Source organism: Rhamphochromis longiceps, linkage group LG15 (assembly GCF_057381845.1).
Source record: "Rhamphochromis longiceps isolate RC_006_pf linkage group LG15, R_longiceps_female_GT1.1, whole genome shotgun sequence".
NCBI lineage: Eukaryota > Metazoa > Chordata > Actinopteri > Cichliformes > Cichlidae > Rhamphochromis > Rhamphochromis longiceps.
Genome location: NC_140571.1, coordinates 42,608,661 through 42,620,912, shown reverse-complemented (window position 1 = coordinate 42,620,912; position 12,252 = coordinate 42,608,661). Strand labels below are relative to the sequence as shown.

The 12,252-nt window shown below is 40.8% G+C and overlaps 2 protein-coding genes across 2 annotated transcripts in view; one reads left to right on the top strand and one right to left on the bottom strand.

The window, feature by feature from the left end:
* Nucleotides 1-12,252, top strand: part of apc2 (APC regulator of WNT signaling pathway 2) — a 46,339-nt gene that overhangs the window by 18,431 nt on the left and 15,656 nt on the right. The window contains exons 3-7 of the mRNA XM_085381649.1: nt 3,804-3,894; nt 5,306-5,660; nt 6,080-6,188; nt 6,331-6,444; nt 7,288-7,362. Coding sequence (XP_085237775.1) covers nt 3,804-3,894; nt 5,306-5,660; nt 6,080-6,188; nt 6,331-6,444; nt 7,288-7,362 — 744 coding nt within the window. The remainder of the gene's footprint in view (nt 1-3,803; nt 3,895-5,305; nt 5,661-6,079; nt 6,189-6,330; nt 6,445-7,287; nt 7,363-12,252) is intronic.
* On the bottom strand, nt 7,755-11,029 carry LOC146653266 (uncharacterized). Its single transcript, XM_085381650.1, has 5 exons — nt 10,902-11,029; nt 9,515-10,322; nt 9,095-9,251; nt 8,954-8,991; nt 7,755-8,620 (listed from the first exon to the last, which is right to left on the bottom strand). The coding sequence occupies exons 2-5, from the start codon at nt 10,236-10,238 to the stop codon at nt 8,061-8,063; spliced, it is 1,479 nt and encodes a 492-aa protein (XP_085237776.1). The 5' UTR covers nt 10,239-10,322; nt 10,902-11,029; the 3' UTR covers nt 7,755-8,060.

Here is a 12,252-nt window from a genome sequence, read left to right as displayed (position 1 = left end):
AACATAATCATCCTGCTGCAACCAGGTTTCTGTAAGGCAGAGTAAATCAATGTGTTGATCAATTATTAAGTCATGTACTAACAGAGACTTGGAGGAGAGAGACCTAATATTTAATAATCCACATTTCACTGTTTTACTCTTTGGTTCAGATGTGGATACTGTATTGTTCTTTCTTTGTGATTGTTTATGTTTAAGTTGTTTGTTGCTGGTTTTTAGTTTGTTTTTGTCTGTTTGGGAGCTGACACAGTCTCTATGGAGATGGGTTTTTGGGGGGTAGCAGGAGGAGAGAAGCTGCAGAGAGGCGTGTAAGACTGCAACTCTGCTTCCTGGTCCCAACTCTGGATAACATCTTATAAGTGCTGTGTAAGCGCGTGCGGCCTTCCAAGCTCAAAGCCTTTGCCCTCCATAGATCAGCCAGACTCGCGCTGGCTGTAGCTTTCAACCTTTAATTACCTTGAGCACAACTCTAAAATAAGCAACAAACTGCAATGTGTATGGAATGATCAGGGTTACATCTGCAATGGAAAATCATGTTATTATTCTGGTACCTGCAAGGAAAAAGATCAAACTGAAATTATAGCCATCACTGTAAATGCAAAAGATAATGTAAGGTCAAAAACTTCAATTTATGCTTAATGGAAAGCTGGTTATATACTTCTAATGAACTAATAATGCCATATTAAAATAATGAATGAAAATGAGAAAAACATCCCCTCCTTATTTTACATCATATTTTGGGGGGTTTAATAAATTTGTCCATATTTCTAGAAATGAGAGCTGCTCCATCCAAAGTGGGATGGATGCCGTCTCTCCTAACAAGACCAGGTTTCCTCCAGAAGGTTTGCCAATTATCTATGAAGCCCACATCGTTTCTGGGACACCACTCAGACAGCCAGCAATTTAAGGAGAACATGCGGCTAAACATGTCACTACAGAGTCCCACATTGTTTTGGCAAAGTTGCACACCGAAACAGAATAAAAAATCCGACATGTCAGTAACCAGCTGGGCTGAACATAAAATGTCCATAACATGGTTCCAGGGTCACGTGTACTCTTCTTAAGCTTGTTGATTTCATATTAAGATTATTTTAGGATTATTTGTTCAAACTGCTAATCCTGATGTTAAAAAATAAACCTTTAAATTTTATAGCCCGTAATCAGACATCTTAATCAAATCAGCTATTTCTACGTCAGAATAATGAATAAATTCACACTGAGAGCGAGAAGGCTGTGAATCAGGCCAAGACTCAAAGGCTGCTGGATGTAAATCCCATCAGCTGCAGGCACACAGACACACATGTTCATGTACACATGTACGCACTGACTCACGTGTCCAGATGCTGAGAGCAGCTAGATTATGAGGCAGAGATCAGCAGGTTTTAGTCAGAACCAGGACAGAGAACGGAGAGAGCAGACATACACACAGAGTTCACTGCTGCACCAAGTTCACCTGTAGCAGGTAAGTCGACTGATAAAAACACCTTTAATATCCAAACTGATAGATTACAACTAGCTGGTGAGAAGGAAGGACTGCTTTTTATTCTGCTTTTTATCTCTATCAGTGATGAGGTGACGTTTTGTCTGCTGCTTTTAGGGATTATTATCTTTTTATGTTTATTAATCTCATCAGTCAGGATAAAAATGAAGATAAATCAAAAAATCATTTTGTCTGGTTAGTTTGAAAAAAATCACTAACAGTCATCAGATATTTCTGTGTGTCATGTAGCAACTAATGTTTATACTCCAGTCATTTTAATATATTCAGTTTAATACCTGTAAGTAGTAACTTCATGGTGGTTTAACCACAGATCTCATGAGATTCAATAGCTGAGTTTTATTTATTTTGGTGGGAAACCAAGTCTTTGTCAACTGCAGAAGAAAAACAGAGCTTTCACTGAGACTAATCGCTCCTGCTTGTACACGGAGGATAATCTTTCTAGACTGTAAGAGAAAATGTTTTTAATACCACAAAAATCCCTGCACTGCTCGCACTGTGCGGATTTCATTCATTTGTCTCTGCGTTCCTGGAATATGCAAAAACAACGTCCATGTAAGTGGGATTTGCTGGATTTTGAATATAAGCTTTAATTCATACAGAGAAACACAGAAGACATGTTTCTCTGTGTGCACAGCTCAATCTATATGAATACCAAAATGACACAAAAACGTTTAAAATACAAGTTTGTAATGAAAGTGTGTTTTAATGTATACTTCAACAACAAAAACACAAAAGAGGGTTAGTCAGTTCTTTCAGTTTCCAGAAGCAATACAAAGTAGGTCACAGAATAAAGTGAGAATAAAACCGGACTTTAAAAATGAGGGAAAATGACTTCTCCGTGATGTTTGAAGCTTCTTTGTTGTTATCAAGTCCGCTTTAAATCAAATATACCTTACAGGCTACAAGACCAACAATAATACGCCTCACAGAAGGACCCCAAAAGGCTTATGTTATTATATATAAGATACTTTACTGCTTAATTGAGGATATTCGTTTTAAATTTTGATAAAATAGAGGCAGTATAATGTCCTCGTAAGTGGATATCAGGCCCTTGTAGAGCAAAATTTCCACATATGTGGACGCCAGGTCCTAGGAGGTTAAATGGGCAATTTGATTGATTGATTGAATCTTTATTTTGAACATGTTGAAAAAGTACAACAAAATAGAATTAAAAGAGACAAATGAACAAAGCAAAACAAAAGGAAAACGAGCAACCACAACTCCAAATAACGTTCATGTTCAAAAAGGAGCAGGAAGAAGCATAAACTTATTTAATCCCACCCCTTTTCCACTATCTAGTATCAATAGACTACAGAAATACCTCATTGCAATTACATTATATGTTATGTGTAATTAATTTTTTTTTTTTAATTTATATTTCACTATGGAAGTTTTATATTGACCTTAAATACAAATCCAGCATAGGAATTATTACATCTAACACTCATTTAAAAACACTCACCACTCAACGTTACAATTAATCACTTTACTGTAGCGAGTGTATTTTTGTAGTAGATGAGACCAAGAAGAACGAGATCAGGAGGGAAGTGTTTGCGAAGCTGACCCAAAAGCACTCGCGGAGGAGAGGAAACTAAGTATAATAAAAAGCAAGACGTTTATTTAGGCTGATGAAAAGATAGCCAAACAAGGCGAGACAAAACAAAGAACTAAACTAAAACCTAAACTGGAAAAATAAAACTAACCATGAAAATGAGGACAAGAGACAACATGAAACTGAACAGGAACATCCAAAAACATGACTGTGAAATAATCCAAACACAAGTACGACAGCAGAAAACAAGACTCTGTGAGCATGACTTGACATGAAGACAACAGACAACCTGACATGAAGAGAAGGAGACAGAGGACTTAAATACACACAAGGGTTTATAATGAGGGAAGTGGAAACACCTGGGGAGGCACAGCTGGAGCTAATCTGACATAACAAGACAAAGGAAGCAAAGCAGAAACCAGACTTTCAAAGTAAAACCGGAAACACACAAACACAGAGGCAAGGATGACAAGAGAACAGAGACCTGAAACGTGGGACAGGAAGGCACAGAGTAGAAACACCGAACACAGGGGAGGCACAGAAACACAACCTAAAGACTAGAAATCAAGAAATACTAGTTAGAAATACAAAAAGGAAACCAAAACACTAGCAGAGATAAACCACGATGAAATCAAAGATGAATGATAACACAAAACACTGGGTCTCAGACCCAGCCCCTGACAAGGAAGTGACCTTTTGACCTGGAAATGTCTTTTGTGGAGTTTCACCACATTCATGTTGTTTTCTTCTTAGGAGGTGCTGAAACAACTGCAGAGTAAGCTGGAACAGGAGGCAGGGACCCTGGCATCGTCTGGAAGGAGCGACGTGCTGCACCAGCTTAAAGGTCGAAATCTGGCTTGACTTTTTTGTAATTTGAGGATTGTTTCTGCCTGAGGACCATTTTCTAGGAACCATTTAAGGAACTTGGGATGTTCACCCCCAGAAAGTTCCCCTCATACTGAACAACATTACGACTTGAGAACCAGGTTCAGATTTGCTCGTCCCTTTTTTCTGGATTTAGAAAAAATGGTTTATGTTGACAATAATTTGCTTTAAAATCACAGTGAGAGAAGGTTATAACTGTCTGTTTAGTCACTGTACATCTGGAGACTACATTTCCCCCTTAATTGTTGTAATTTTCCTTCTAATTTCTGTCCCGGTTGCACCTACCTGACTCTGCTGGTGTGTGAAGCTCAGAGCTCAGAGCCTCCAGTGAGACTAATCATCACTTACAGAGAAAGCAGATTGACTCATTCAGCTAATCTGATTGGCTCCAGCAAGCCAGGCCTCATTCAGTTAAATAGCCAGTTATTGTCAATTACTTTGTCTGGACAGGAATTTGTTCATTTCCAGCTGACAGATGTGTTTATAGACTTCAGCTGTCTGTCAACTCAGCTACACAACTGAAATTAAATCAGTCTAATTAATAAACATAAAACCAACAGTTTAGCTGCATTAATGCTGAATTTAGATAACTTTACTTCAAATGTAACCATACAAACTTAAAAGTGGTGGTCCAGTTAAAAAATAGAGTGCTTTAGTATTATTTATGGTACTGGTAACCAGTGAAAGCCAGCCGGGGACAGACAGATGACAGATTTTATGACAGAGCATTTAAATAAAAAATAGATTGTTGCTAATGACAGAATATTTTTGTTTACACGTTTTATGAGTCACAGAAATTTAGCATTTAAACACCAAAACATCCAAAGAAAAAACAGATTTGCTGTTAAAGTCTGAAAAAAGTGGAGATGTTTGTTGTTTTTTTTCCTTAAATATAATGTTAGATCACAATAAGCAAAATGAAGACAAGCCTATCACCTGCATAGAAATGACCAGATGTAAATGGCCTGTATTTATGTAGCGCTTTACTTAATCCCTAAGGACCCCAAAGCGCTTTACACATCCACCCATTCACACACTGGTGATGGCAGCTACATTGTAGCCACAGCTGCCCTGAGCCTCGCCTCTGTCAGTGCGGACACTTAATGGATTAAACACAGTATAAGTCCTTTAACAAAATAATTTTATGCAGAAATATTGCAAAAAATGTGAGTATAAATATGCTGAAGAGTATTATTGACGAATAAAAGATAGTGACTGTAATTCTAAAATCAAACGCTGAATATCCCGGGGCTGCTGTTACATCATAGGCAGAAATTCCAATTTTAAATAAACCAGATTTAAAAGTAGAGCCTGAGTTGTTGATCTGATGGCTCTTGACCCTCCTTCACCTCCTCCTCCTCCTCCCTCAGAACTCCACATGGACCTCACCAATTACTACGAACTCAAACATCAACCTCATAACCTGAGGCTGCTGACAGGCAGCCTAGGAGGGGCGGGGCCAGGTGTTGGCGGAGGTGCAGAACTAGATGATCACCTAGCTCTGGCCCCGTCCTCGTGCTCCTCCTCCTCCTCGATGGCCGCAGTAAGCAGAGGTAGGAGTCCTCACCGATCGGCATCCTGTCAAAGCACAGTGTCTGCCGGGAAGACTGCCGCTGTCATCCTGCCGCATCACTTCCTGGATGGAGCCCCGCCCAAAATAGCTATGATCACTGGAGCAGACGGACGAGTGATTGACCATCACCTGGACGAGCTGTGCAAGGAGAGGTAAGCTGATTTACATAAATATTAACTGAGGCACCTCAGGGTGGGAGGTCACATGGGACTGGTACAGTCAAGTTCACGGACCCAGAGCCTTCATCTGAGTTTACAGATGACACAACGTGTGAGAGAGCTGATTAATCAGCAATTTTTTTAAGATTTTAAATAATGAAATGTATAATAACACAATATAAGTAGTGTTTAATTGTGAAATGTCCAAAAAAAAAACTTTTTCTAAAAGGAAATTAGACCTGCAGGCTAATGTAACTTGTTCCATGGTAGTTAAGATGAAGAGCTTTTCATCTGATGTAGCCACCAAACGAATGGCAATAAGCTCCGCCTTACTTGATGCTAATCAGGTTTTAGCCTGTCAGTGTTATGATGTATGGTTATGATATAATAATAACGGTTACAACTATCTACAGGGACCTCCTGCTGGGGGAAATTGACCGAGAAGAGAGGGAGCGCTGCTGGTTCTTCAGCCAGCTTGAGGAGCTGTCACAGAAACTGGCCCAGCTGCCACGCATTGACACGGTGAGAGTTTATTGATATAATAAAGGATATAACCACAGAAATGCAACCTTTGGGTGTTTTTACTCATACATGGACTTGTTATTTTGTCCAGTAATCAGAGAAACCTTTGACCTCTGACCTCGGTGTGTTTCTGCTGCTACAGTTTTCACTACAGATAGACATGATCCGGCAGAAGCTGGAGTTCGATGCTCAGAAGATCCGGTCTGTGATGGAGGAACGCTTCGGCACCAGTGATGAGGTGGTTCACAGGACGCAGGTGAGTTTGATCAACTCAGTTTCCTTAATAACAACTGAAAGAAGCCAAACACTGGACATTGACATTTCCATAGTTTTATGAAGTCCGTTTCTGAAGTTTGGCCACCGCTGTAGGTCATGTTTGGATAAACTAGCTAGTGCTGTCTGAGTTTGGCCCAAACGTGTAGGTTCATCACACAAACACACACCTGCCAGTCAGTCCTAAGTAACCACCAGAATTTCTCACACATCTTTATTAGTATAATTAACCTCACAGTGTGTCCGATTATCTGTCGCATAACTGCACTGAAATGTGTCATCAACAGTACGAATACGGCAAACAGGTCAACTTCAGTAACTGCCAGCAAGTGGATGTGAGGCCTAGTAGGCAGTCAGCTGCTTTACCCACCTGTGTTAGCGTCCACATCACAAACAGTTCACATGTGTAATGAAGCAAAGTCAAAGCCTCCATGAATTTAAACAGCTGCTGTGAACGGGTATATTATAGTAGGCAAATCTCTCAGAAACCCCATGTCAAATGTAACTCTTGATGAGCCATGCGATAGCCAACGTTGTTACTTTCTTTTTTAACCCTGGATATCACAGTAATATAACTGAAGTGAATTATCGTGAGAACCCTAATCCACGCAGAGGGTTCGTCGTGGGAACAAAATGGCTGTGAATAAAGTGCAAATCCACAGCTTGAGTCATCAGTCCCAGTATTCATGATGACATGTCAGAATAATTAGATTATAAACTACAGCGACTAGAGATTTCTGCCCATGAGCTGTGTCAGCGACAACTGCTGGTGGAAAAAACACATCTGGATGCATCTGAAATGTGTGTGTCTGTGTGTGTGTTGCAGAAGCGTGTTGCTCGTCTAGAGCAGCTGGAGAAAGAGCTGCAGGAGGCCCGAGGGAGTCAGGAGAGCCAGCTGCAGGTCAGATATACTGTACACTCTAACACACACACAGCAGTGTGTGAATCCACAGGATATTTGTGCATTAAATGTGTTAGTGATGAATTCTGTAGACGCTTTAATTGGATGCAGAGATGTCACATGGCGACTATAAGAGCTGTGATTGGTCAGCTGAGGCTTCTGGTGTCTGATGCTGGTGGATTTTTTTCTTGTGGGTGACCAACAGCAGAAATGTGTAAAAATCTGTTGCTAGAAAAAAGCAGGAAAGGTTAGTATTCATGATTGCTGTGATCCAGTGTCGTGATTTTTGAAACGATATCAGCATGAATTCAGACAGAATAAGGAAGTCGTGTTTATAAGATAAGATAACTCTTTATTGTCATTGCACAGTCATACATAGTACAGTAGTACAATGAAATTGGAATATATCGATGTAGTTTGATGTTTCATCACATAACGTGTTATTTGCAAAGCTGTGGGTATAGTTTTTGCATCACTGCTCTCACTGCATTATCCAACTTCTGAAACCCCGCCCCCAATCTACTTCTGAAGCCCCGCCCCATGGTCCCACTCCCCTGAAAATTTGCCCTCAGAAGTTCTCCTACAGCATGGAGGTAGACTGCATTGCTCCAACAATGAGTAACACTGATGAATAACTCCACATGATGCTCTCAGCCATGAGAAAAGTCTCATTTGGGTATCCTGGGGTCGTCCTGTTGTCACTTTAGTGCATGTTCCCACTCCAACTCCACATGACAGAGAGACACTGAGCCGTTGTATGCCCACACCCAGAACCCCGGGTACAGTGGCTCAGTAAAGGCGCAGCTGAAAGTGTGGAGGTGGACCATCATGTCCTGAGAGACGCAGTAGAAGGACAGAGCGCCTGCAGGCCAGTTTAGATAGATACCAATTCTGTGGGTGAAGTTCTCAGGTGAGAGCGACTTTAACCTCTTTCTGTTGTGACACGGAGTGTAGCTTCCCTCTGCGCACTCCACAGTCCAGGAACGCTCGTTGTGTCCCAGCAGGCAGTTCACCGTGTCTCCATCTCTAGAGATGTTGTTGTAGGTGACACCGATGTCAGCACCACCTCTCCACTCCACCTCCCAGTACACCTTGTCGAGCAGTCCCTCCCTGCACAGGACCTGAGGACAGAACTCAAACCGCTCCGGATGCTCCGAGTATTGATGGTCTGACCAGACACGAGTTGCCTTCCTGTTACTGTCAGTTAGAAGGATCTCAGAGTTGGCAGTGTTGGGGTCAAGGGTCAGGTAGTGGGCAACTGAAGGTGAAACAGGAGAAGCTGATTAGCCCGGGACTGAGCTTGGGACATGACCACCTCATGAACAGCCATTCTCAGAATGAGTAATTACATTTAATGGTCTTTACTTTAAAAAGTGTTTTTTCTTGAAGGAAATTAGAGTCAGTACTTAATGATTATAGGCTGCGATACCACCCTGTCAAATATCCCAAAATCTCACAGCTAGATTGGAACTATTATTCAGGGAGAACATTACCAGGAGATTTTATAGAAAAATTAAGGTATTGGAAATGAAAGGGTTTTAAAGTGGCCTTTAAAGACACAGAGACATTAAAGAAGCAGAGGTACAATTACAGTTTTTCAGTGCCCACAGGTGTCCTCCTGGCAACTCCCTAAAAGACCAGAAACAGTCACAGCATAAAAAACATGTAACATCTGATCAGCGTTGCAATTACATCTATTTGGAGATCGAATGCTTGAAATGGTTTGGCTCACTTGAGGTCTGCTTTGTCGGTGTTTCCCACAGCGATCAAAGTGAGCCTAGACATCAAAGGACACTGAACTGTTTCTGAAGGTTCATCTTCTTCCTCTTCCTCTCCTGACGCCGCTGACGAGTCATGTCCCCCCTTCCCGTTCTCACCCAACTGATCAACTGAAGAAAATAAATGAATAGAAAAATAATCAAATGAAGATTTCGATCCATCTGTTTCATCTAATTGTTTAAACAACTTCAGCAGATTTGATTCATTTGAAGCTGAATGAAGAAAAAAAAATTTAATTTACCTTCAATTTTCATCAGACGCACAAACACACATATGAATATGACAAAATAATAAAAACCAGAAGCTGTGGTAGAGTTTGACTGTAAACATGTGTGTGTGTGTGTGGGGGGGGGGGGTTTAAAGCAGGACGCACCTTTCTCTGATGCATGCATCGCCTCCTGGCTCTGTTGTGTTTCAGAGGAAGCCTTCCTCCTCTCAGTTACCTCCTGGGAAACATTTGCATCCAGCTTGCTGTCGCCTGAGTCGTTCAGCCTCTCCGTCGTATTGTTATTAGTTTCCTCGGTGCTAATTGGGTTTTTGTTGGTAAATCCATTATCCGTTTGTTCCTCTGCCTTTACTGAGAGTGTCTTCCTAACTTCCTGACGATCGTTTGTTTTGGGAGTAATCTTTGAAAGATTACTTCTCTTGAACAGATTCAGGAGGGACTCGTCACTTCTTTCAGCTTTAGTGGCTTTTATCTTGACAGCGTTGGAGGAATCTAGCTTTGCAGCACCATCTTTGTCTTCATGCTCCTTTGAAAGGCCGATTCTGAAGATGCTGGAGATGTCTTCTTTGAAATGATTCAAGTCCTCTTTGAGCAGAGTCAGAGTGCTGGTCGGCTTTTCTGGTGGCTGTGTTGTTTTAGGATTTGTGTCTTTGTCCTTGAACACTTTCAACAGTCCTTCCTTGAACTGGCTCAAGTCCTCTTTGAAAAGAGTGAGCGGGCTGACCGACCTTTTCTCCGTCTGACTCGTCTTGAGTAAATCTCTCGCCTGATCATCTTTACCGTTACAGTCCTCTAGGTGAAGTTTGTCGTCCTCGTGTATGTCAGTCTCTGTCTCATCCTGTTGCTCTGAAGGTTTTTCACTGTGGCTCATTTTGTTGTTCTGTGAAACTCTTTAATCCTTGTGACGTGTTCACAGCAATCTTTAAGATATTGATATTTAGGCTGTGGGGATCACCTGTACGAACAGACATGTGTGGAAATGATAAATTTGATTTCTGACTGTAGCACTGCTAATAAAAGGATTTTAAGGAGACAGCAGGGCTCTTCAAGTGTCTGACCAGGATGCCATCTGGATGCCTCCAAAGGGAGATTTTCCAGGTCAAAGTAAGGATTCTAAATCCCTTCTGGTCTGGTGAAAGGGGAACCCGGGGTAGTTTGCTCAGACTACTTCCTCTCTAACCCAATTCTAGCTAAACAATGACAAATAACAAAATACATGTTCTCTAAAAAATTTTCAGGAACTAAAATGTTTCTTCTGGACAGAAAGAAAGTAACTGGTAAATTTCTCCTGAGCTCTGAATGACAGATATTAATATTCAGTCTGCTACATTTAAAAATACGACCATTTCCTGTCTAAACAGCTGATTCGGTCCTTTTAAAGAAATACTTGAATCATATGATTTTCTGAATCCAGATTTCACAGAAACAGAAAGCGCGTTCATACGTAGTTGGTAAATCTCAGGTCATGTTTAGGCTTGTTAGGAGTTAATCCAATAATCTACTCTTAACAACAGCGTCTCATTGAAATACTCACATCTGCTTCACGTTTCTTCTTTTTTCATTTGCGAACCACGAAAAGATTTGAAAACAAAACACCAAGGCCTCACACACACACACACACACACACACACAGACACACACTCTGTCTCTGCTGTAAATCTGTGTCTCCCTCTGGTTTTCTTGCATTTCTGAACTGGTTTCTGGTTCAACCAGTTTGTCTCCATGTTTTCACCTTACTGCAGAGCAGACGATTGGTTGGCTGTGGGGAGTGCTTCCACTTTGCTTCTGCTGTGACGAAATATGAAGTCAAGTTCAGTTGCATGGCTGTAGTCACATGGTCCGGTGCCCTGAAGCAGAAACTACATGTTGGACTACCACTGACCATCAATGTACACAGCAGTCCAGTCCAGTAACATGGCCTGAAATTTAAAATATTATTATTATTATTTTACCTGCACAACTGGTCGGCATTCTTATGCACAACAAATGTTTGACAGCAGACCATTGGGTGCAATACAAAAAGCAATAACAATGTTTCTTCCCAGACTTTCTTTCTTCACACATAAACAGTCTTTGATGTGGAACCAAGTGCTCCATAAGAAAATCCCAGAAATTAGATATTCAGTTCAATAACTGAGCAAAAACTGTTTGTATCTCAAAGGTGCTTTAAACTCATTTCTGATAAAGGTCAGTCAGTGCAGCTTTACAGCTAAACCGAAACAAAAATGATTTATCAGTCAAGTGTTAGTATTTGGTCAGATGTGAAGTGAGATGTAGCAGTTATATTTTTCCCAATAAAACTAAATCCTGGCATCTTATATTTATGATGCTAAGCATTTTGCATATTAATTTTCATTACTTACTTTTGCATTTTTAAAAAATGGGATAGCTCATGTTTACTGAGCATTAGCCTCCAGAGCTGGAAAAAGAAGCCACAGATTAAGAGTGGAAGGCTGCAGTTCCTCTAATGGCTGCATGTGGCGGCTTTGAAAAGGAAGTTAATCCTCAAAAACACGCATTTTTAGAATGACCAACTTTACAGCAGAAATAAACACATTTACAGCCAGTTTTGGTCTCTGCAGCTAAACTTTCCATCTTAGCAACTGTACCAGGGATAATGTTTTTTAAAAATAAGTCACCTGTTTAAATGAGACTAAGGCTTAAACTTGATTCGAGGTGTTGCCTCTTATTCACACCTGGATGCTGACACAAGCAGCTGTAGATGCTAGCTGTCCACTATGGCTGGCATCAGCTAATCGAAGGCGCTGCCTGGACCTCAAAGTGTGTCCAATGTGCAAAATTATTAAAAAATAAGTGCATATAAGTGTAACATGTTAATTAAAAGTTCTTTCCAACTGCAGATGGAAAGAAACTGTTTTTGTGAG